The sequence below is a fragment of the Lactuca saligna genome, chromosome 4 (assembly GCF_052625555.1).
Source record: "Lactuca saligna cultivar CGN05327 chromosome 4, ASM5262555v1, whole genome shotgun sequence".
Classification (NCBI taxonomy): Eukaryota; Viridiplantae; Streptophyta; class Magnoliopsida; order Asterales; family Asteraceae; genus Lactuca; species Lactuca saligna.
In genome coordinates this window covers 332908112-332934623 of record NC_136420.1, presented here as the reverse complement: position 1 = coordinate 332934623, position 26512 = coordinate 332908112, and the positions used below count along the sequence as shown (strand labels likewise).

The 26512-nt window shown below is 40.5% G+C and overlaps 2 protein-coding genes across 2 annotated transcripts; one reads left to right on the top strand and one right to left on the bottom strand.

Annotated features, from left to right (window-relative positions):
- Positions 1–16419: 16419 nt before the first annotated feature.
- On the bottom strand, positions 16420–18318 carry LOC145040953 (protein MIZU-KUSSEI 1-like). Its single transcript, XM_078988836.1, has 2 exons — positions 17709–18318; positions 16420–16460 (listed from the first exon to the last, which is right to left on the bottom strand). The coding sequence occupies exons 1-2, from the start codon at positions 18316–18318 to the stop codon at positions 16420–16422; spliced, it is 651 nt and encodes a 216-aa protein (XP_078844962.1).
- Positions 18319–19042: 724 nt separating this feature from the next.
- Positions 19043–21048, top strand: LOC145044136 (senescence-associated carboxylesterase 101-like). The gene is made up of 3 exons (XM_078992965.1): positions 19043–19183; positions 19270–19582; positions 19665–21048. Exons 1-3 carry the CDS (start codon positions 19170–19172, stop codon positions 20937–20939), a joined length of 1602 nt encoding a protein of 533 aa, XP_078849091.1. The 5' UTR covers positions 19043–19169; the 3' UTR covers positions 20940–21048.
- Positions 21049–26512: the final 5464 nt, after the last annotated feature.

Here is a 26512-nt window from a genome sequence, read left to right as displayed (position 1 = left end):
ATCAAACAATTGACAGTTTATACCCTCTTATTTAATTAATCTCTTTAAGTCACCAAATTAATACCAATTAATTTATGACTTATATTAATCAAATAGCTAAATATTATTTCTTATAATATTTACTCTCTCTTAACAAATCATCCTTCAAGTTCCTATGGTGAAGGCAACCCAAAAGGACCATGCACAACCGAATATAGTTATAGCCTTAGACACTATTCCAACAGTCTCCCACTTGGATAAGTCTAGTAACTATACAAGTACAATTCGGTTTGCAATCGTAGCTCTCAAAGACGCTGCCAACTCTGATCTAATCAATCTTGTCCTTTAGGTAAGGGATCATACAGTCCTCTGTTAGATATCATGCTGACAATCCTATGGAATGGTTAGTCAAGCATTTAGATTTCTCGATCTCCGATTTATTTGACATAGAACTTAATCGAACACATCAATTCAGTTCTGACCGGGCCCGGCACATAAGTCAAATCAAATCATCGAGTGGCCAAGATATCTCTTCTACCCTCTTAGGATAAAATTTACAGATAAACTTCGACTTATATGCATTTACTTATTCATTAACCAACTATACACAACAATGCGTTTTATAACATCAAGTTACTGATGCGTTTTCGCATTATCAATGCACAATCAATCAACAAATAATAAACCATATATCTAGGTTTTAAGACCATATGATATTATCGTCTTGCGATCACCTTTTATATCATATTCCATAAGGTGATTCCAGCAAGCGCGGGTTTATTCCAATGCTCAAAACTAGTTCATAAGCACTCATGAACGTTGCAGCAACCCTTGCTATGTCTAATACCATTTAGACATTCTACACACCAATTCATGACAATCTTCATTCATATCTACTCCCAACATATGAACGATTGTGGACCATTTGAATAATTCGATTATTCCTAATAAATTCAATTATTCTGGAAGTCAAAACATGCAAAGTGAAACAATAGTTAAACAACTAACATGTGACAGTAACTTTACTCATAAATAAAACTCCTTTTATTTAATCATCAAATGTTAATTACATTTATCTATTATACGTTTCTAATACTATCTAATCTATACTAATATCATCCTTCAGCCCAATACTCCTGGCATGCTGCAAGTGCTTAACCCTACTCAGTCCCTTCGTAAGCGGATCTGCTGGGTTATCTTCTGATGATATCCTCTTCACTACGAGTTGTCCTTCTTCTACACGATGTCTAATGAAGTGATATTTTCTGTCGATATGTCGAGATCTACCATGATCCCTCGGTTCCTTGGTCAAGGCAACCGCACCTTCGTTATCACAGAAAATCTCCATGGGCTCCTTTATGGCCGGCACAACTCCAAGATCACCGATGAAGTTCTTTAGCCATATTGCCTCCTTCGACGCTTCGCTTGCTGCGATCTACTCTGATTCGCACGTTGAATCAGCTACGGTTTCCTGCTTGGAACTTTACCATGTCACTGCTCCTCCATTTAAGGTAAAGACCCAGCCCGACTGCGAACGGTAGTTGTCCCTGTCGGTCTGAAAGCTGGCGTCACTATACCCTCGCACCTTCAAGTCATCACTCCCTCCAAGGACTAAGAACCATTCTTTCGTCCTCCGAAGGTACTTAAGGATGTTCTTCACCGCAATCCAATGTGCTTTGCCAGGGTTCCCTTGATATCTGCTAACCATGCTCAAAGCGAAGGCTACATCAGGGCGAGTACAAGTCATAGCGTACATGATTGAGCCAACTGCGGAAGCGTATGGTACTCGGCTCATTTCTGCTATCTCGGCTTCGGTACTCGGACTTTGAGTCTTACTCAACTTGGCATTTCCTTGTATCGGTAATTCTCCCTTCTTTGAGTTTTCCATACTAAAACGTTTTAGTACCTTCTCCAAGTAAGTATTCTGACTAAGTCCAATTAGTCTCTTACTTCTTTCTCTTACTATCCTTATTCCCAAAATGTAAGAAGCCTTTCCGAGGTCTTTCATAGCGAAGCACTTCCCGAGCCAGGATTTAACCTCCTGCAGAGTCGGGATGTCGTTTCCTATGAGCAATATGTCATCGACATATAGAACGAGGAAGCTTACTATACTCCCACTGGCTTTGACATATACACAAGATTCGTCTTCGCTTCGTACAAATCCAAACCCTTTGACTTTCTCATCGAAGCAAAGATTCCATCTGCGAGACGCTTGCTTAAGTCCATAAATGGACTTCTCAAGCTTACACACTCTATTCGGATGCTTCGGATCTACAAACCCCTCTGGCTGAGCCATGTAAACATCCTCAGCCAACTTTCCGTTAAGAAAAGCGGTCTTGACATCCATTTGCCAAATCTCATAATCATGAAATGCGGCAATTGCTAGCATCACTCTAATAGATTTAATCTTCGCAACTGGTGAGAAGGTCTCATCATAGTCAACTCCGGGAGTTTGAGTAAAGCCCTTTGCGACCAATCGCGCTTTATATGTGTGTACGTTCCCATCCACGTCGGTCTTCTTCTTGAAGATCCACTTGCACCCTACGGTCTTACGTTCGGGCACGTAATCAACCAAATTCCAAACTTGGTTATCGTACATGGATTGGATCTCGCTATCCATCGCCTCTTTCCATTTCGCAGACTCCGGGCCTGCCATGGCTTCCTTGTAGCTATTAGGTTCATCAAGATTTACTAGTGTACAATCACTAATATACGTGTCCCCTTCGGTAGTAATATGAAAACCATAAAACTGGGGTTGAACTCTAACTCTATCGGAACGTCTAAGAGGTAAGGATTCGTCAATCGGTTCAACCGGAGTTTCCTCCTCGGGTTGAATGCCAGCGGTAGAGGTTCCATCATCTATCGATTCTTGAATCTCTTCAAGCTCGACTTGCCTCCCACTGTCTCCTTGGCTTATGAGTTCTCGCTCTCGGAAAACTCCTCTCCTCGCAACAAAGATCACGTTATCTTTTGGTCTATAGAAGAGATATCCAAAGGAAGTTTGCGGGTAGCTGATGAAAATACATCGCTCACTTCGAGGTTCAAGCTTGTCGTGAGTATCTCGTCTTACGAAAGCCTCGCAACCCCAAACCTTGATATGTGCCAACGAGGGAACTTTCCCCGTCCACATCTCGTGAGGTGTTTTGGCAACCTTCTTGGTAGGGACTCGGTTAAGGATATGGGTGGCAGCCTCTAAGGCATACCCCCAAAAGAAGATAGGTAGTGAAGCACGACTCATCATAGAGCGAACCATATCCAATAAAGTTCGATTACGCCTTTCTGCCACACCATTCAACTGCGGTGTCCTAGGAGGCGTCAATTGTGAAACTATTCCACACTCCTTGAGATACTCGTGGAATTCAAGACTTAGGTACTCTCCTCCTCGATCGGATCGAAGCATCTTGATCTTCCTGCCCAATTGATTCTCCACTTCATTCTTGAACTCTTTGAACTTTTCAAAGGTTTCTGACTTTTGCTTGATTAAGTAGATATACCCATATCTACTATAGTCATCGGTAAAAGTCACATAGAAGCGGTTCCCATCCTACGTGGTGGATCTAAAGGGTCCACATACATCGGTATGTATTAGGTCCAATAGGCCCTCACCCCTTTCACAAGTACTCGTGAAGGGTAACTTAGTCATCTTTCCAAGTAAACAAGATTCGCATGTGTCATCTTCCCTAAGGTCGAATGACTCCAACACTCCATCCTTTTGGAGTTGGGCTATGCGTTTCTTGTTGACATGTCCAAGACGACAATGCCACAAGGATGCTTTATCCATACTAGTGGAAGAATCAATATTCAAAACATCATTGCCTAAGTTATCAACAATCATAACAGTTTCATATATTCCATTACATGGTATAGCTTCAAAATAAAAGACACCATTTAGATAAGCCAAAATAGAACCATTCTCATTATTAAAACAAAATCTAAATCCTTGTCTATATAAACCATGAAATGAAATGATGTTTCTAGCCATTTCTGGCGAATAGCAACAATTGTTTAAATCTAAAACTAAACTATTCTTAAGCACTAAAGAATACACTCCAATCTTGGTCACAGGCAACGATCTTCTGTTCCCCGTGATTAGATTGATCCTTCCTTGCTCCACATCCCTACTTCTTCTTAGTCCCTACACATTAGAACAAATGTGATAACCACAACCGGTGTCAAGAACCCAAGAAATAGCATGATTAGAATCGTTAGATTTGATTGCATATATACCTGCGAAAGATGGCTTGATCTTTCCTTCCTTGATGGCTTGCAGGTAGTCCGGGCAGCTTCGCTTCCAATGTCCTATCTTGTGGCAGTGGTGGCACTCTGCCTCCTTCGGGTTAGAGCAGGGCTTAGAGGGATCAACTTTGGTCCCACTAGAAGAGGAACCATCTCGGGCTTTCACCTTGCGATAGTTACTTGAAGAAGCTTTCCTCTTCTTTCCCTTCCCTTGACCAATAGCCAAGACAGGAGCAGCGGATGGATTGGGAGTAGGTGCAACAGACTTGTCCTTGAAGTTGCTCTCAGCAACCCTCAAGAGACCTTGGAGTTTACTTAGAGTGACCTCCTCTTTGTTCATGTGGTAGGTCATCCTAAATTGGTTGTACATCGGAGGCAATGAGTGAAGCACCATGTCGATCGCCAAGTCTTCGCCAAAGTCAACATTTAACTTGCGAAGGCGGTCGACATACCTTTGCATCTTTTGCAAGTGCACGGTAAGCGATTCTCCATGACCCATCTTGGCGGAAATCATGTTAGTGAAAATCTCGTAACGCTCTTGCCTCGCGTTTTGGTGGTACCTCTCCAACAAGTCTTGATGCATCTCGTATGGATACATGTCCTCGTAGGACTTTTGGAATTCGGAGTTCATGGTGGCGATCATGATGCAATGTACCTTCGTTGCATCTCGCTCATGGGTTTCGAAGGCGGTGATTTCTTCGGGAGTAGCAACTTCGGGGTTGATTTTCTCGAGCTTCTCATCGAGGACATACTCTTTATCCTCATAGCGAGCAATGGTGCGAATGTATCTTATCCATTCGCTAAAGTTCGTTCCATCGAAGGTGACCTTTTGGCAAAGGCTCATCAACGTGAAAGAACTAGCAGCAGCGTTGTTTGCGTTTGACATCTATAGAAAGGACAAAGATAGATAAGAATCCCTAATTATCACCCAATAAGAAAAATTAGGGCTAGGATCCAACAATAACATTTACATACTAGAAAAGGGATGCCGTAATCTAACATGCAAATAAATTGAAGGTAAGTGAATGACGATTCACTAATTCTCCATCACAAAACATAAACTATTAGTCCTAAGTGTCTTTGAGAATTCCTAGGTTCGGATGAGATTCATTGAACTATTCAATGGCATGTTTAAATCTCGATATGCCCCTCTTGTTTGTGACTGGGATGCCGAGGATCACAAAGCGGGTGTGAATTACCATGCAAATTCACATGGTGCCTTCATTGTAACAATCACCTATTCGATGTGCCGGTAAACCACACACGCTCCATCGAACTATGATAAACAATGAATCACCCTTTGCCACCTTCGCTTAGAACCAATTAGTGTGCCGGTAAACCACACACGCTCCACTAACATCTTAGCAAGGTGCAAAGTGTAATTTCATGGGATTGCATCAATTCACTTTTCCTAAAGTAACTAAGATTGGGAAATTTTAAAAAAGTTTTAGTTACTTCGTATTTCTTATTATACTTTTAATGAGAGGATGAGGTTGCCCTATCCTACCCGTTCGGCTAACGACCCTCCACCAATCAAGCAAGCGGTGGGTGTGAGTGTACACCCATTAAGCGCCATTTTATAGGCCGCAACCTTATACCCACCTTATAGATCGGCTTCGTGAATGAGGCCTACTAGCGGTAAGACTAGCATTTAGTTATACATATATATATTATTCTAGTAATATCATATAAGTATAGGGTTGCATTTTAAACTTTTCAAAATCTAGGGTTTGAAATTTAAGTTGTCTAAATTAAAACTTTTAATCACAAATATAAATTTCAAAACTTTAGGGTAGGTTTTAAACATTTAAAAACATGGAGGATCAAATAACAAATAATTCCAATTAACAATTTAATATTCTAATTATCTTTATTTGATTTATCTTGATTTCTTTGAAGATAATTACCAAAATAATTAATCATTATCATATAAGGAAATTAAATATTTTATTAGATGATAAATATCTTTAATTAGATCAAGATAACAATCATATTTATCAAAAAATCGGATTTAGATTGATCTAATATGATTAAGGTAAGTTTCCATAAGATAATTATGAAAAAATCCCGAATCTGGCCATTCCTGACGCTTGGACTCGCCGAGTGCACAAGGGGACTCGACGAGTCAGGCCTACGCGACGAGTCCACCTTGGAACTCGATGAGTCAGTGACTCAAAACCCAAAAATTCGAATTTTGCAGGTTTGTTTCAGTTAATAAAGCAACAATTTAAAGAAAACCAATCTAGGCTCTGATACCACTGATGGGTTTTAGCCATAAGAACTTTCCTATGTGCGCATGCAAAACCCTAATGCTTGGATCTAGGCTTTCTAATAAACATGCTTTTGAAACCAAGACTTCAAATAGCTACTTAGGTCAAATAACAAAATTGAAACAGATCTAGAATCATACCTTTGAATCCCTTGTTGATCTTGTTTGTCTTGGAGCTTCTAGAGTCACAATTGTCACTCCTCTAATGGCTTACAAACACCAATAGCAAGCAAGATGATTTAGGAGAGAGGAGAGGGGAGGAATTCGGCCAGAGTATCCTTGCTTAAGGTTGTGTGTCGAATTCCCTCACCCATAGGGTCTATTTATACTTGTAGACTCCTTAAGGGTTTCACCCTAAACCCTAATTGGATAATCTTCTCTTAAGGCTATCCAAATCCATTCCATAGATAACCATATGGACGATTTGAGCTATCCTAAAGCTCTTAGAATCCGTCCAAGGTCTATCTTAATGGATTTACAGTCTAAAGTTTAACTATCAAACAATTGACAGTTTATACCCTCTTATTTAATTAATCTCTTTAAGTCACCAAATTAATACCAATTAATTTATGACTTATATTAATCAAATAGCTAAATATTATTTCTTATAATATTTACTCTCCCTTAACAAATCATCCTTCAAGTTGCTATGGTGAAGGCAACCCAAAAGGACCATGCACAACCGAATATAGTTATAGCCTTAGACACTATTCCAACAGATAGTGCATACTAGAAGTAGAGTACTCACTATTCGGGGTTTGGGGAGGAAGATTTGGGACGAATGCTGATACGGTGTGGTCGGTAGTATTGGGCCCGTACTACCGAAGACACCGGGTCGGTGGAAGACCCAAGTAAGAATCCCTGGATATCGGAGACTGAGTAGGGTTGCGTTATCGAGTACAATTGTACTTGATGGAGTCTCTGATAATTTTATGTTGTATTTCAGAGACATCATGGTTACCACACGTCATGGGGCGAGTTCGAGCAGTGTGAGCGACGAGGATATTCGTCAGATGATTCAGGAGGAGGTAGATGCAGCGATCCGAGCTGAGATCCCGGAGATGTTTGGGTCTATTAAGACCACACTGATGGAGACGTTCGAGGAGTGGTACGCCGCACTGACTGAGGCTGCAGCCGCTACCGCTACCGCAGCTGTGGCCGCTGCCAGGCCGCAAGGGGGCGATTCGTTGCTGTTCCGGGAATTCAGCAACACGAAACCCCCTGAGTTCGATGGGACGCAGGATCCGATTGCTGCGATGAGGTGGATCGCCGACATTGAGGGGTGCTTCTACACTTGCTCATGCCCAGAGCACCTGAGGGTACGGTTCGCCTTGAACCAGCTCCGTCTGGGAGCGAAGGATTGGTGGAAGTTCGTGACGGCGAACTTCACTCTGGCGGAGATTACAGCGGTGACATGGGAGAGGTTTACTGAGATGTTCAGGGACGAGTACGTTCCCCCAGTGGAGAGGGAACGATTTATTCAGGAGTTCTTGACCCTTAATCAGGGTACTGATTCCGTTGCGGTGGTCACACGGAAGTTTCATGAGAGGGCGATGTTTTGCCCCGAGCTGGTGTCTACAGAGCAGTCACGGATGAGCCGGTATTTAGGCGTTTTGAGGAGGGATATCCGGGAGTTTGTGTCAAACTCCACCTATCGTACTTTCACTAAGCTTCAGGCGAATGCCAGGAAGCGCAAGATCGAGTTGGAGACCCAGGCCAAGGAGGAGGCTGAGTCTCGGCAGGTGGACCGGCGGCCGGCTCAGTCTCAGCCGACAGCCAAGCGGATCAAGTCCGTTGATTCGAGGATGGGAGGTCCGAAGGGCCGCACTTGCGGAAAGTGCGGCAAGGGTCATGAGGGGGCGTGTCGAGATGGTGGTTGCTACAAGTGTGGCAAGGAAGGACACATTACCAGGGATTGTCCTAAGGGGTTTATGGTTTGCTTTCACTGCAACCAGACAGGCCATCGGAAGGCCGAGTGCCCGCAGCTTTGTCAGGGATCTACACCTACTACCAGGACTACTGAGACCCGACCGGCGAAGGTCGAGGCCCCGAGGGCTCGCGGGAGAGCCTTTCAGCTGACTGCGGAGGAGGTCCGCGCTGCGCCCGATGTTGTGGCAGGTATGCTGTAATTCACATATTTACTTTAAAGTCGAAATGTTATGCTTATGTTAATGTATGTGTAGGTACTTTTCTTGTGAACTCTATGCCTGCTCTAGTGTTATTTGATTCGGGTGCGAGTAGATCCTTTGTATCTTTAGCTTTTAGTCAGCATATCAGCATTAGTCGTGAGCCGTTAAGTCGGCCTCTGAGCGTTTCTACAGCGGCCGAGAGGGTGGTTTGTGCCACGGAGGTTCTTCGGGGATGCGTACTAGAGATTTTCGGGGTTGCGTTTCCGATTGACCTAATTCCTATTGCGATGGGGGATGTCTGTGTCATCGTGGGCATGGACTGGTTGAGCCGATTCAGCGCTGTCATCGACTGTGAGCGCCAGCTGGTGACTATACGAGACCCTAGTGGGGGAGTTCTTACGGTATACGGCGAGGGTACCCGTTCGGGATCAGCTTTTTGTTCGGCCGCTAGGGCGAGGCAATGCTTACAGCAGGGATGTAAAGGTTTTGTGGCGTATGTGATGGATACGCGGGAGGCTTCCGAGAGACCGAGGACAGTGGAGGAGGTTCCAGTGGTGCGCGAGTTTCCAGATGTTTTTCCCGAGGAGTTGCCGGGAGTACCTCCTGCGAGGCAAGTAGAGTTTGGTATCGATCTGATTCCGGGGGCTGCGCCTATTGCGAAGGTGCCTTATCGTCTTGCACCTCCAGAGATGCAAGAGTTGTCCTCGCAACTCCAGGAGTTGCTGGGGAAGGGATTTATTCGGCCGAGTAGCTCGCCGTGGGGAGCACCGATTTTGTTCGTCAAGAAGAAGGATGGTTCACACCGGATGTGCATTGATTACCGGGAGTTGAACAAGGTGACGGTCAAGAACCGCTATCCGTTACCGAGGATCGATGATTTATTCGATCAGTTGCAAGGGGCATCTTGGTTTTCCAAGATCGATCTGAGATCAGGGTACCATCAGGTAAGAGTGCGGGATGAGGACGTCCAGAAGACAACATTTAGGACGCGGTATGGGCATTACGAGTTCGTGGTGATGCCTTTCGGGCTCACCAATGCCCCGGCAGTGTTCATGGACCTCATGAACAGGGTATGCAGGCCGATGCTGGATCGGTCTATGATTGTATTTATCGACGACATCCTAGTGTATTCGCGATCTAGAGAGTAGCATGAGGGACATTTGAGGGAGGTCCTTGAGGTACTGAGGTCGGAGAAGCTATATGCAAAATTCTCCAAATGTGACTTCTGGTTGCGAGAGGTCCAATTTCTTGGACATGTTGTTAATCAGGCAGGGATATTGGTCGATCCGGCTAAGGTGGAAGCAGTGATGAGTTGGGAGGCACCGAAGTCACCTTCCGAGATCAGGAGTTTCCTTGGGTTGGCGGGGTACTATCGGAGGTTTATTAGGGACTTCTCCAAGATCGCAGTACCGCTCACCAGATTGACTCGGAAGGGTGTTGCATTCTCATGGGGACCCGAGCAACAGACTTCCTTCGAGACACTTCGTCAGAGACTGTGCGAAGCCCCGGTATAAGCTCTCCCGGAGGGGATGGAAGATTTTGTCGTATATTGCGACGCATCGATTTCGGGACTGGGTGCAGTGTTGATGCAGAGAGGCCATGTGATAGCTTATGCATCGAGGCAGCTAAAGCCTCACAAGGCGAGATATCCCACGCATGACTTAGAGTTGGGGGCAGTAGTGTTCGCTCTCAAGATTTGGCGTCACTACCTGTATGGGGTTCGATGTACTATATATACGGACCATAAGAGTTTGAAGTATTTGATGGATCAACCCAACCTAAATATGCGTCAGAGGAGATGGTTGGACGTTGTCAAGGATTATGACTGTGAAATCCTATACCACCCGGGCAAGGCTAATGTGGTAGCCGATGCATTGAGCCGTAGGGCGGAGAGCACTCCATTGCGAGATGTATGTCTGAGACTGACGGTGATGACTCCGGTATTCGATGTTATTCGTGGGGCACAAGCCGAGGTTGTGAGATCCAAGATGCAGAAGAAAGAGCGGGTCGTTGGGTTAATTTCAGAGTTCGTTAAGGATGGACGAGGACTTCTGACGTTTCAGGGTCGGATTTGGGTACCATTCGTGGGCGGTACGCGTGCTACTTTGATGGAGGAGGCTCATAGATCGAAATTCTCGATCCATCCCGGTGCTACGAAGATGTATTTGGACTTGAGGAAGGAATATTGGTGGCCTTTTATGAAGAGAGACGTCGCTTGGTTCGTTGAGAGGTGTTTGACCTGCCGTAGGGTTAAGGCTGAGCACCAGAGACCGCATGGTAAGTTGCAGACCTTGGAGATTCCTGAGTGGAAGTGGGAACAGATTACTATGGATTTCATCACCAAATTGCCGAGAACTGCCAGAGGAGTCGATGCAATTTGGGTGATTGTGGATAGATTGACGAAGAGTGCACACTTCCTTGCCATTAGCGAGAGTTCATCAGCGGAGAAGTTGGCGGAGTTATATGTGAGAGAGGTGGTATCTCGGCATGGAGTGCCGATCTCGATTGTTTCAGACCGTGATGTACGCTTCACTTCCAGGTTCTGGAAGAAATTCCATGAGGAGCTGGGTACTAAACTGCATTTTAGTACCGCATACCATCCCCAGACAGACGGTCAGAGCGAGCAGACGATTCGGACATTGGAAGACATGCTTAGAGCGTGTGTGTTAGACTTCGGGGGTAGCTGGGATGCGCATTTACCCTTGGCTGAGTTTTCCTACAACAACAGCCATCATTCGAGCATTGGTATGCCACCTTTTGAGTTGTTGTATGGTAGGAGGTGTCGGACTCCCATTTGCTGGGGAGAGGTGGGACAGAGAGTGATGGGCAGTACAGAGATCGTACTCTAGACGACAGAGCAGATTCAGCAGGTTAGGCAGAGGTTATTGACCGCCCAGAGCCGACAGAAGAGTTATGCGGACAGACGTCGGTCCGAGCTTGAATTCCAGGTTGGCGACTTCGTTCTCCTGAAGGTTTCTCCTTGGAAAGGAGTGATCCGGTTCAGAAAGAGGGGCAAGTTGGGGCCCCGGTTCATAGGTCCATTTCGTGTGATTGCAAGGGTAGGTCGGGTAGCTTATCGGTTGGAGTTGCCAGCAGAGTTGGGACAGATTCACAATACCTTTCACGTATCACAGTTGAGGAAGTGTATAGCCGATGAATCGGCAGTGGTTCCGTTAGAGGATATTCAGGTGGATGCGAGCCTGAATTACGCCGAGAGACCAGTAGCTATCAGGGATCGGAAGATCAAGGTTCTGAGGAACAAGGAAGTACCTCTGGTGTTGGTTCAGTGGCAACACCGGAAAGGATCGGGATGACTTGGGAGCCAGAGCGTGAGATGCGGGAGCAACATCCGGAGTTATTCGCAAAGTGAGACTTCGAGGGCGAAGTCTAGTTCTAGTGGGGGAGAGTTGTAACAGCCCGGAATTCCAGGTATTGCTTTAATATTATTTTTGGGGCATTTTAGGAAGGGACTCGGCGAGTTGGAGCTAGACTCGCCGAGTAGGACCACAGACTTGGTCGCGGGTTCGCGACTGGACTCGACGAGTCCAGATATGGACTCGGCGAGTCTACGCTGTTCAGCAGAAACCCTAGCCGTTTGGTTTTGGATCGTATATAACGCCCTATATGCCGTCATTGTCCGTCTTTTAGCCGATTGAGAAGAACCCTAAGCGTCTGTGGACATCTAGAGCAAGATTGGAGGCTATTGGAACTTTGAAGAAATTGTTGGGCAAGAAGGAGAGGAGTTTTGGCTAAAGGAACAGCAAGGGATTCGAGCCCTGAGGTTTGGGGACACAGAGAGTGCGTTTTTCAGGTAATACTTCGGATCATTTCTGTTATTTTGATGTGTGCACGGATTTAGGGTTTATGAAACCCATTTGGTGATTAGATGGATTATTACCTTGTTACCCAAACGTTTATAGCCCTGTAATAGGATGTTTAGAGGTCCAGAAGGTCCCATGCTTGTGTATTTTGGGACCATACGTATTTCAGGAAGCAGTTTGATCGACTGCATGGCATGGACTCGCCGAGTCCAATGAACAGACTCGGCGAGTAGCTTGAAGATTGACTGGGACTCGTCGAGTTGTTCTTCAGACTCGGCGAGTGGAGTCGGGGTGGCCCCGCGATTCTTCCACGAGGATCTCGTCGAGCCAAGAGGGATACTCGACGAGTAGAAAGGGAACATCAGGGAAAGTTGGGGAGGACGTCTTGACTCGCCGAGTCGCCTTTGCACTCGACGAGTCCGGTTAAGTTGATCGTTGACCAGAGTTGACCTGCATGTAATTTCTTAGGGCCAGTTGTCTTGAATGATAAGAGTATTAATAAGGGTATATGGTATTATAGGGAGTCTGCAGATCGGCGGATCGAGTGCGAGTGATTTCAAGAGTTGATAGTTTTCATTACCACGAGGTGAGTTTTCTCACTATACTGTACCCGGAAGGGTTTGACTGTGAGACCGGAAGGTCGGATATGATATGTGTTATATATGTTACAAATAGAAAGGTATTTGTTATGCGTTCTATGTATGTCTATATGGGCCGGAAGGCATAATGTTATGTGACCGGAAGGTCAGGTATGATATATGATATATGTGCTATATGTGTTAAAGTAAATGTATTATGTGCTGTATATGTTTATGGGCCGGAAGGCAATATGTTATGGGCCGGAAGGCAATATGTTACGGGCCGGAAGGCAATACGTTATGGGCCGGAAGGCGATTATGTACGGGCCGGAAGGCAATGTGTTGTGGACCGGAAGGTCAGGGCCTGGAAAGGCGTATATGTGTAAGTCGTATACTGGGGAACTCACTAAGCATTTATGCTTACAAGTTGTTATGTATGTGTTTCAGGTACTAGCGAGGACCGTGGGAAGGCGCCGGCGTGATGCATACACACTCCTGTTATTTGAGATCTTGGGGATTTTATAAATGTATTTTGATATGAAACTTGGAATAAATATAATTAGTTGAATGAGATCACTTTATTTTACTTGAAAATTTTATTTGAAAATTTGCGTTGTTACAGTAACCACACGCGCTCCACTAACGACTTGGCAAGGTGAAAAGTGCAATTTCATGGAATAACACCATTTTCATATTTTTCCTAAAGTAACGAAGATTGAGAATTATACATTTTAATGATAATTAATGTCCTATCCTACCCGTTCGGCTAACGACCCTTCACTAGTCAAGGAAGCAGTGGGTAAGAGTGGACACCCATTCAATCGCCATTATATAGGCACTTTCCTTATTCCGCCCCCCCCCCCCCCCCATATAGACTGGCTTCGTGAATGAGAAAAATCGAATATTATCAATCAAAATAGTTTGTGGTAATGATCCTAATCCAAATTTGGCCAAAAACTCGAAAAATTGTAAACAAATGATCCAACTCGTCGAGCCAAGTAATAGACTCATCGAGTTGGCCCTACTCGCCGAGTTCCTTCATAGGACTCGTTGAGTCCAACAGTCAGAGGCCAAAAATGAAAATTTTCCAGCTTTGAAAACAATACAATTGCATCAATATAATAGAACACCCTATGCTCTGGTACCACTAATGGGTTTTGAGCACTATAACAATCATATGGTGCACATACAACCCTAATGCTTTGGATCTAAGTTTTCTCAAGTTATACATACAATTTTTATTTTTCCAAAGCATGAACCCTAACTAGCATACAATATAGAGATTTACAACATAAAACAAGTTAGATAAATACCTCTTTGTTGCAGCTTGTAGAACTTGGTCTTCCAAGAGCTTAGTACCTCAAGTGTGATACCTCAAATGACTCACAAACACCAAAACAAGAGGAGGCTTATGAGAGAGAGGTTAGGAAGCACACAATCGGCTAGGGTTTCACCTTTGAATTCTTATGGCCGATTTTAGGTATGCTAGGGTTTACTTTTATAGTGTGGAATTCCTAGGGTTTCATACATAAAACCCTAATTTACCTAAACCTTTAGATATTCCAATGATCCATATGATAGGCCCTTTGGACTAACTATTCATGGACTCTCACATAGATTTAACCCATCCCTAATCAACATGGATCATTAGCCAAAACTATAAGTATTACTGATTTACCTAATAAGTCTCTATAAATTTAATCAGTCTCTTTTGATCACTAAATTAATTCTTGATCAATATTAATTAAATAATATGATTTTTCAATTAATATATTATTCATATAATATATTAATAAATAACACATAACCTCTTTCTCAAATATCTATCCTATCAAATTGCTCCGGTGAAGGCAACCCAAAAGGATCATGCTACTATCGGCTCAAGTAAATATCAATTATAGTTATGAGCTTAAACACCTAATCCAACAAAAAAAGAAGTAGACAAAAGTTAGTCTAGTTACCAAGAAAAGTATGGATACAACATTACCAAGCAAACATAACATATTTCATACTTTACCATTATCAAACTTACTAACCTAATTCTAGATATATAAATTAGCAAGCAAATTGAAGACATTGCTTTGACACAATTATTACCAAACAATATCATAGTGGATAGAAAACATGTTATTTATTTGAGTAAACCCACATATCATTGTCCAATTCTTGGTGGGGACTTAACATTTGCAATGGGAACATAATTTTTCCCTTGGACACTAAGAATATTGTCCATTGTTTCTTCAAAATCCTGCCCACCCACCATCCATCCATATGGTTTGCATCTACGCTATCTTCCACAAAAAAGTCGCAAGAAATTTAGGAGAAATCAACGTAATTTTCTTAACTAAGACAATCTCCTTTAGGGACCATTACCATCATCATTTAGCATGGTTCCATGCTAAACGATGACTTCTCGAGTAGTTAAATCGACGATGGCATTATTAAAAGTTGTGAGATTCTTCGAAGCCTTTTTCGGTGTTGGATACTTCAGTTGTATCGTCTCTCTCAAATGACATGATTCGACTTTCTCAAAACCAAATTGATTTCAATTCCAACAAGGGTATGATCGGTTAAAATAAAACGAAGGATATGATCGTGGTGTGTTAGCGATAAGAAGACAAACCGAAGGGATATTAAATCTGATACTCTAGGGCTTCTCTAACAAGGGTAAATTGGTATTTTCAAAGGGATCTAACAGATCTAACTAGATGGAGCTATGGTGAGGGGGACCTCCGGTTAAAGAAATGCAAACCATAAACACTAGCCTTATTAAAAGTCCAATACTAGGACCAAAAATGTTAATTTCGGCAAACAACAAGGATCAAATGTCTAATTTACTATAATTTTTATTCGATTATGGCTGTGCGAAAGAATACATGAAATGATGAAGCCAAATTTTGTTAATGTGGAAAGTTCACACATCGATGTAGATCAATTTGAACCAATCAACTCTACGTGTGGGCCTAGACATGAGAGAGAACACACATCCAATTAGTGTTTGAAGGGATGACCAAACAACAGAAACGATCAAAAGGTCTCATCATAACATATTATTGTCGGTACCCATCAGTTTAAAAACAAATAGTTTACAGAATAATTTTGAAGATATTTATTAATAAACTGTCACAAAATAAAGAAAAATAATTCTCGTACATCCTAATCCGAAGACTCTAATAATTTCAAATGTAAATTACCCTTTTTCGTCCATGTGGTGCAATAATTTTTCATTCTAACATCTTTGTCGGACCCTGTAAAAGTTTTATTGTCACATATTTGCCACCCCAGTCTAATTTTGTTAAGAAAGGACGTTAAGTTTGTATAAAATAACAGATTTGCGTTTAACTTTTATATACAATTATTAATTTTTGTGTTATTGACTTTTCTTTGAGCCCACCCATGATCTATCTTCATCTTCCTTCAATGACACCTTTCTCTTCAAGTTTAGTTCCTGTTTCAAACGACTTAGATGTTTTTAGTCAAAACATGAGATCCCCTTCAAGACAGTGTTTTATGGTGGCTGTTTCATCCCCAAGTTTGGATTATCTTCACACAAGGGATGTTTGATGAATGTTAATAAATTATATGTTTTAATTAGTGCATAATAGTGTTGAAAAGCATCGGGACAAAAATGAAGTATTTGATGAAGATATGTGAGTGCTTGGGCTCCATACAAAAAAGATTTTTAACCAAAATTAACAACAAATATAAAAAGAAAAGGACATATTTGTCATTTTACACAGGTTTAACCCTAGACCTGGCAATGGGGCGAGTTTGGAGCGAATCGACCTTGATCCAAATCCTTTTAACAAATTTCAAAACCCGATCCAAACCTGCTCCATAACCCGCAGAGTTTTGAATTATCAAACTCATACCCTTATACACCGAATCAGCAGATATCCAAACCCGGCACGTAACCCGTAGGTTTTTTGAATAATCAAACATATTTTACTTAAATCATAAAATCACATTTGTTAAATAAAACAAATGTTGATTTAGAAAATACATTATGTACTCAAAGACTTTCAATTGGAATTACAATCATTATTGTAGTTACTTCCAATTGGTTATTGACCCTCGAGTGTATTGATAAAGAATAACAATTACAAACTTTCTTCCAGTTGATAAATTAATTTATTGATTTATAAATGAAATTGATATTTACATGATGAAATATAAATGAAATAACATTATTCTTAGGAGAAGACTGGAAGTCTAAATGTTGAGTCCTTGAATCCTATGTATAAATAGTTTAATCTTCAGCCTTTTCTCTTTGGACTTTTGATTGTAATTTAAAGTAAAATTTAGGCAGTATAAAATATAAATGAATAATTCTAAAATTTATATGGGGCGGGTTATAAATGGAGCGGATTGGTGATCATTCATACCTGACATTTTTAATAAAAGGACAAAACTATAAATTTAGTCCCTGTGGTATTCAAAAAACTTTGGATGGGGTCCAAAAACTTTCTTACTTGCATGGAAGGTCCAAAATCAAAACATTTCCATGATTTTGGTCCAAAAATATTTGAAAAGACGATTATGCCCTTTTATTTTCTATTTTGTATTTTTTATAATTATTTTAATACTATTCTAATTAAAAAATAAAGAAAAAAGAAAAAAAATATCCCACATTGTAGAAATTGATATTTTGCCTTTAGATCTCGTTTCGTCTTCAGATCTCGGTACATCATCTCACCTTCATCTTCTTCATCACCTGCAGGCAACACACCAGCTCCCATGGAGATCGGCTCTACAGCTTTTAGAACTCTCCATTCTTTCTCTCCACACTCCCTTTTAGTCGCAAAACCACACTTCTTCCCATTGCAGAAAGTCCTCCAAACACCCTCTTCCAAGAGCCTTCTTGAATTTCCAACTTTCTTGATCTTTTCATCATCTTTACCACACTCGAGAGCAATTCTAACGAGCCCAGAAGCCATTTCTCTCACCAAACCACTGATCGGAGTTTGAAGCTCGATCAAGAAAGCAGGTTGGGATGTGGGGTTCTTCTGAAATGCAAAATGGACATGGCCACGGCGAGACCCAAATAGGGTTCCGACGACCTTCGGTCCCAACCCATGCAGCAAATTTGGGCGGTTTTTACTGAGTGAAGTAAGAACTGTTCGAAATCTAGCGATTGTAAGGGTTTGAAACTTGTTTCTTGTTGATGGTGATGGTGATTCGTTCAAGTCTTTCTCAATCTGGTGACAAGGATTGAAGGAAGGGGCTTCTTCTTCTTCTTCTTGATCTTCGTTGCTGACTTTGTTTGACCAGTAGAAGTGTTTCTTGTCTTGAGAGGTTTTCGCCATGGCTGTTTTCATATAAAAGAGAGATAATAACCGAAAGAGAAGAAGGCGACTCCTTAAAAGAGAGAGAGAGAGAGAGAGAGAGAGAGAGAGAGTATCGGTAGGGGTGGTGGTGGGCCCAATTTTTTTATTTATAATTTTTGATTAACAAGTTATTAAAGAAAATATAAAAAAATACAAAAAAGAAAATAAAAAGGGCATAATCATCATTTAAAGTTTTTTTGGACCAAAATCAAGGAAATGTTTTGATTTTGGACCTTCCATGCAACCTCGAAAGTTTTTGGACCCCATCCAAAGTTTTTTGAATACCACAGGGACTAAATTTGTAGTTTTGTCTTAATAAAAGGGTTAACGGGTACGGGTTGTTAACGGGTAAACGGATCAAAAACTATACTCCAAACCTGTATAATTATTAAGGGTTTGGATTGGATCAGAGTCAAAACCCGCTCCATTGTCAGACCTACTTAACGCCTTGACACAATGACTGATAGTGAAGATAAGTCCTTTGGAGGATGAATACATTAGAAATTAAAAAGTGCACCGTGTCCATAAAACATACAATAAAAATGTAAGTTACACAAATTTACATAAATTAAGATTTCATCGACGACTTTTGGAAAAGAACTTGCAACTTAAAACCCTCCACATTTAAGTAAAAAAAAAAATTGTAATTATCACGAACTTTCGTATGGATTAGACACACCCCGATACCAATGAATTCTTGTGCATTATAAATAAATCATTCTTGACATCTACATTATTGCCACAACGAATCTTTGAAAGCTTCGTTCCATCGTCTTCAACATCTGAAAGAAACACACCAGAAAGTTTCTTAAAAAGAAACAAGACAGAAGATGAGCCAAAAGATGTAAGCTAGATTTGCATCGATCTTTATCTCTTTCATCATAATTAAAAATATTGAATCTTGAAAATAAGTTTCATAACAACTTGCAGGTTCAGCAGTGAAGTCGAAGGGGGCAAGTTTCTTGTCAGCATAGATGTTATTCAAGATGCTTATGGAGCAATTGCCAAAACTTCTTCCACTTATCAACTTCATACGAGTCCTTCTGGGATCAAAGTCTTGGCTTTCAACTGTTTGTCTGAATATACAATTCCTTTTCGTAAGGGAGAAGATCTGGTTTCATCAGATAATCATAAAGTCGTTGAATTCATTTCGACAAAAGTCAACCCCAAAATATCCATTAACAAAGCTGCTGTTGAGTTGTTTGAGCTTCATTTTAAAGAGCTTTCCGAGCTCTCAAATCAGGTATATCTTTAGTTTAGCAGATTCAGAACTCAAGATCAAATGTAGTATCTGTTCTTAATGGTTTAAATCTTTCTTTTTTCAGCTTATAAATGAACCGCTGGTTATCACCGGATGTGGTCTGGCTGGATACGTTGCCATTCTTTACGCGCTATTGCATCAACATTATGCAGACGTGGAAGAATCCAAAGGTTCAAAAACTACCAAACGCCCGATTTGCATAACTTTTGGTTCTCCCCTTCTTGGTAACGAATATCTCCAAGGCGCCATCTCTGAACGCCCACAATGGAAATCGTCTTTCCTGAATGTGGTCGCGAAGACAGATTTTCTTGCTAGTTTTTTCTCATCGAATAGTCCATACAAGCCTTTCGGCACTTTCCTTTTCTGCACAGAATCAGGTGGACACACAGCTTTTGAAGATCAAGATGCGATCTTGGCAATTCTAGACGCTATGGTGTCATCAAATGCTGGAAACTACCAAACGCACGATTATAGTAAAGAACTGGTTTCGATTAGGAAAAAAATATTGTATCGGGGGCCTTCCGATTTCAGCGAATCTCACTTGAGTCCATTAAGGGCCGGGATTCTTTTCCAGTTTCAAGAAATCGGTATGTTGCTTAATATTTCGAACGATTTTATCGAGAAAATTGAAAAGAAACAAGTGAAGATGATCAAAATCAAGAATGTATACGAGCCCGCAAGAAAGCTAAACGACACCAAGATAAACTTGACATTGATGGAATGGTACATGAAGACCCGAAGATCGAAAGGGGGTTATTATGATGCATACAAAAATGCCGATATCACAGACAAATTCGAGAGCAAAGATGTAATCATCAAACTGCAACGTTTCCAGGAGCAGTATTGGAAGGAAACCGTTAAAAATAGTGATCTAATGTCGCGTATGCGCTGGCTCTACAATGGAACCAATTACAGAAGGATCATGGAGCCACTAGACATAGCCGATTACTATAAAAGTGGCAGAAAGAACTACATAGCGAATCGACCGGAACACTTCGAGTTGTTACAGAAGTTGTCGGGGGATGAAAAGAAGGTAAGGATGAAGGCTGCTAGTCTTACTGTGGATTCTTGTTTCTGGGCGCATGTAGAGGAGGCCTTGATTTCACTAACAGACTTAAAGAATGGAGATCTAAGCAGCACCACAACTGATACCGATCAGTTTGACTTTGAGGTATATCTTTTGGGTGCAATCAACGAAAAATCATTGTCACCGGATGTTTTCTTGGAAGGAAGCAGCTTAATGAAATGGTGGAGTGAGTATGACGCATACAAAGGAAGTTCGGGCAATGCTGAGCTTGCACAATACATGAAGAATGAGAGATACAAATCATATCAGTAACCTGTTAACTACGAGTTTGAATATCATATTTATATGTTGCAGTGGTTATAAACTTGTTAGAATTAAGTAAATACACGAAGTAGAATCTTTCATAATTACTTTTACCTCATTTGGTTTGGTTTTGTAGCATAAAATTTCATGTTTGTTTTTTTAGGTTGATATTTGCTAAGATGATCTCCAACTCATCTCCATTTTTTCCTCTATAAATGGAGTAAATAGCGTTTCATCTCCAATCCTATTTCATTTTCTACACTATTTTTTACCTTAAAAAGTATAATCCTAAAATATTTTATTTTTATAACTTATATATATTGTCAAATACACTCCTCTACTAATTAAACTCTATATTTATAATTAATTAATATAAATTAGTATACAACATGATATTATAAATATTAAAATACTATTCATATCTCCAAAAATAGAGATGAAAATAAGGTAGGGTTGGAGAAGAATACGGAAAGAAATAAGAGAAGAAATGGAGTATGAAAGTTGGTTGCAACCCTATTCCGTATGAGAGTTTTTCTATGGGAGACCTCATATGTGGGGGGAACCCTATTCAAGATGACTAATATTCATATGACTAACATTAAGGTTACAGAATCTTAACATTCTAACACCTTGCCATTTAAGATTTTTTAGGGCCATTTTATCTTTTATTAGTATCTAATCTTAATATTTTGTAGGAAGCGATAATATTCCTAACATTTCATTTTTTTTTTAATTTTCTTTTTCTTATTTAATTAAATTATTATTTTATTTTAATATTCAAGCATTTTTTATGCACGAATATTAAATATATATTATTTTTTAAACCACAAACATTTTGCAATCCAAATCCTCTCCCATTAAATACCTCCTTTTTCTTTATCCATGGAGCACCAGCAACCCTACATGACCTCCTTCATTACCCACCTCTTTCTCTCCATTTTTAATTAATTGATTGACGATATGCAATTTTTTCCGCCATTGCCTCCACCTTTTCATCTAAGGTTAGTTTATAGATTCTCTATCCAAATGATTGATATCTTTTCTCCGTTTGGAACTAAGAAAACACACAAATACATTTTTCTTTGTTTTCTCTTCTTCTCTTCATGAAACCCTTTGAATAACGACATCTCCTTTCCCTTCGACTTTGTAACCCTTAATCATTCATCCTGCAATTAGAACCCTGCTGCCGCTTTCTCCGACTTTGCAACCCTAAAACATTTTTTTTGTCAATACAAGTTGAAGTCTCCTTCATTACCCAACTCCTTCATTGGATTTTGTTCTTGGTGTTTGGAACAGCTTTGCTTTTCGTCTTCTCATTCAAAATTTCTGGTAATTTCTTCAACATTTGTCTTTTTGCAATTTGGTCCAACCAATCACAATGTGTAGTTGTTTCTGTCTCTTTACGCCAACACTTTGACGAGTACCTAGTAGCCACCCCCATATCGAGTGGGGGGGGGGGGGGGGGGGGGGGAGGGAGGGGGGGCATGTGTGTGTGTGTGTATGTGGAGGGGGGGGGGGGGATGTTTCAAGTAGGCCAGCAAGCATAGCGAGGCCGGTTGTGACCTCCGCTCTGCTTATTAAAATAGAGACAACTCCAATACATCCAACTATGGAAAGTAATCTAAAGACATATTTGGTACGATAAACACATGTAAACTAAACAACGATAATTATCGATATATTATAGCATTTCACAAAGTTACAAATTATTAAAACACATTAACTACTTTACATTTTTTGTTGAGTTCTTGTAGTTTTTAAATAGATAGAAATGGTTTGTGTATGAAAAAATTCACAAAATTATCCTTGTTTTTTCTTTGGAAATTGGAATGACAAACCCACCGAAATTTTAGATTTTTCATATTCGCCCCCTTAAAAAAAACATTTTGATCCAAATTTTCAATTTACTTTTATATGTTTTCTAAAAGACGTTATAACTAAAATCTTTATTGCTTGATGCGCCTCTATCACGAAACATGTCTATGTGGATCCATCACACATACATCTATGTATCATCATGGAGGGTGCATAATAGGGATAAGAATATACATTGTTTTTTTTCTAAAATTTGGTTTGTTTAGATAAATAGTTTTTTCAAACTTTTGGTATATTTTCTTTTACAACTGTGTTTTTAAGAATTAGGTTGACACAAAATTGATTTTTTTTATAGAATGATAATTTTTTATATATTCGTTTTGATGTATATTCTTATTTCACTATTATAAAAAGGGGCATTTATGACAGCCAAATACATTTGTATTTCTCTGGTCAGCGACGGATTTGAGGTTGTCGCATTTTAGCTTGTTGGTAACTAACGGATTGCCGACGGAATACTGACGACCTTAAAACATTGATGGAATAGCGACACACTTTTGGCGGTACATACTTCGACCTGGTTTGACTATCTTACTAATGGAAATTCTTACCAATAGGTGTAACACTCCAATTTCCACCATATAAAACTTTTATTTTTAAATAAAAAATAAATATCAAATTTCATAAACTTGTAATTAAAATGAAACCGTTTGTTCATAAACCAGAACCCAAAATCAGACTTATAAATAGAGCACCGTGGAATCTCATATCTTAAACTGTTAATGTGAGTGTATAAAGTTGTGCTTTCGCATTCCTACGATCCAAAAAATACATGCACACAACTAATCCATAACTATCACAACAAATCTCAATGAGTTCCCCAAAATAACACGCACAACAATATACAAAGAATGCAGACACAGATTGCATGACACCATAAAGCTCAATGTTCACAAATAATAGCCTTCAACAAAAAGCTGGCCCTTCCTGGCCCTTAACACAAAGTTGATCGGCCCCTTTGGGCTTAAGCACAAAGTCGGTCCATCCTGGCCTTTAACATAAAGATGGCACGTCCCTTTGCCTTTCAACACAAAGTTGGTCTGCCCCAATCTTCAGCATAAAACTGGTCCTCCCCTTTAGGCTTTTGCATAAGGCTGGTCATTCATGGTCTTTAGCATAAAATTTTCCTGCCACGAGTATATTGGCCTACAGTACATAGCTGGATCGCCCTCAACTCATCATAAAATATGTCAACATACATACATATATATTTATATATATATATATATTGTAACATCCATAAATTTTCATAAAATTTAAAGTCTTCAAAACAACCATTTTTCTATAGAAGAGTTTACAAAAACCGCTGTTTCCAAAAACATTATTTAAAAACCGGAATTTCTTTCAGCATTCAAATTATCAAAGATTCCTAGAAATCATAAGTCCAAAACGCGAGAATGTGTACGCTCACGCCTTCACCAAAACAAGATCCGCTAAAGTACCTAAAACCATAAACCAAAACTGTAAGCACGAAGCTTAGTGAGTTCCCCCAAAATACCACCACCCAACAGATAACATATACCAATAACAACATGCATACAAAGACTTCAGTCTAACTGGAACACCCCACTCGCCTACAGTCCAGCTGGTACACTTATAGAACCTAAAACATGATTGGTACGCCACCTCGGGACTTCAGCCTATCTGGAACATTCCCTGGGCCTTCGATTTGACTGGTACGACCCACTGGCCTTCAGTCTATCTGGGAGGCCCTAAGTCTGTTGGCCTCTAGCACAAAGCAGGTCTGCCTTAACCAAATCGTACATAACATGTCAACATATACATAACAACTAAAAATATAAGCAATCAGTAGACAAACAGACAAATCTAATAGATCACTAAGCATAACATCATCCTATTACCTGGATACAGATCTAATAGATCGCAACAGCACCATAGCAACATTGTACCTACCAGGATACCGATCTAACAGATTAAGACAGCACAATACCAACATCCTACCTACCAGGATATCGATCTAACAGATCATACCAGCACAATAGCAACATCCTACCTATCATTATACGGATCTAACAGATCATAACAACACAATAACAACATCCTGTCTACCAGGATACTGATCTAACAGATCATAGCAACATAATAGCAACATCCTATCTTCCAGGATACCGATCTAACAGATAATAAAAACACAACAGCAACATCCTATCTACCAGGATTCCGGTCTAATAGATCATAAAATCAGAATAGCAATATCCTATCTACCAGGATACCGATCTAACAGACTATAACAATACAATAGCATGCATAACAGGATATCAATCAAATGGGTCGGCATTGGTGCCTTCGACCAGCACAAGTACATTGAGGACAACTCTCCTCGAATGAAGAAACTCCCAAAAAGAAATCCCTAGTTGCTACCCTGCCGGCCTCCGGAGCTATCAAAACCAACAACACACCCAATTAGAAAATGGGTTTCAAGCTATAATCCATAATCCATACTTTGGGTAAAAAGACCATTTTACCCCTGACCCAACATGCACCAAAATTGAGGCCTAAAACCAAAAGATCCATAAAGGCCTACTAATGGCCCAATTTCCAAATTAGGCCCAACCCCATATGAGCCTTATCCTAAGGTCGTAATATTTTCTTATTACAATTCAAATTACTTCAAGCACCCCTTGGGACAAAGTTGGTCAAAGACATAAATCAAAAGTCAAAGTTAACGGTCCAAATTGACCCAACTCGTCGAGTTGTCCTTCAACTCATTGAGTTTCTCCATTAACTGCACAAATCATGAAAACTAAGTCAACTTTCCTAGTTGACTCACCAAATCGTCGAGTTCCTCAATCAATCTAAAAATGTCGGGGAAAACTGAGCCCACTCTTCGAGTTCCTCATAAACCCATCTCATAACGCGTTAAGCACTTAATCCATGAGGACATGACTCCAAAACATAGATCTGACTTTCTTGAGCTAGAAAACCACATAAAGTTGCCAAATTTACATTCATGTATGTCTAAATGAACCTCTTAAGCTTGGAATGGACTTAATTGATGACTTAATGCATGCATGACACCAAAATCCTTATAAAGTTTACACCTTTAAGCTGAAGGGTACCAAAACCAACTCAGATCTAAAGGAGCAACTCCTAAAATGACTCTACTCCATCATCATCCCTAAAAAGAGGTTAAAACACAACAAAATCCAAATAAGGATATCTAAGAAAATATTAAGCAAGATTAGAACTTTATAACCAAAATATGTTGGAAATGAAGCAAAGTATCAAAATCTGAAAGCTCCTACTTGAACCACCACCTTGCACCAAGCTTTTCTTCCCTTCAAGGAGTTTCCAACATACCAAAACACACCCATAATTAGCTCACAACACTCAAGGAGGCTATAAGGCTTCTAGATTAGGGTTAATTGTTATGGAGGATTGGAATGAGGCCACCACCTCGAAGTTAAGGTGTAACAAATAAGTTTCAAAACCTAAAAATTAGGGTTTCTCAAACAGCATCCAACTCGTCGAGTTCCCTTCACCAACTCAATGAGTTGGTCCTTAAAACACGCGCCCCAAAAGCTTCCAACATGTCGATTTTATGCCATAAACTCGACGAGTTTGCTCCTAAAAAAGGAATATATTTCCATAATGACCTTCTAGATTCTGGTTGTTACAACTCTCCCCTACTTAAATTAAATTGTGTCCTCAAAATCGCTCCTTATTAACACTCAAATCAAAACAAC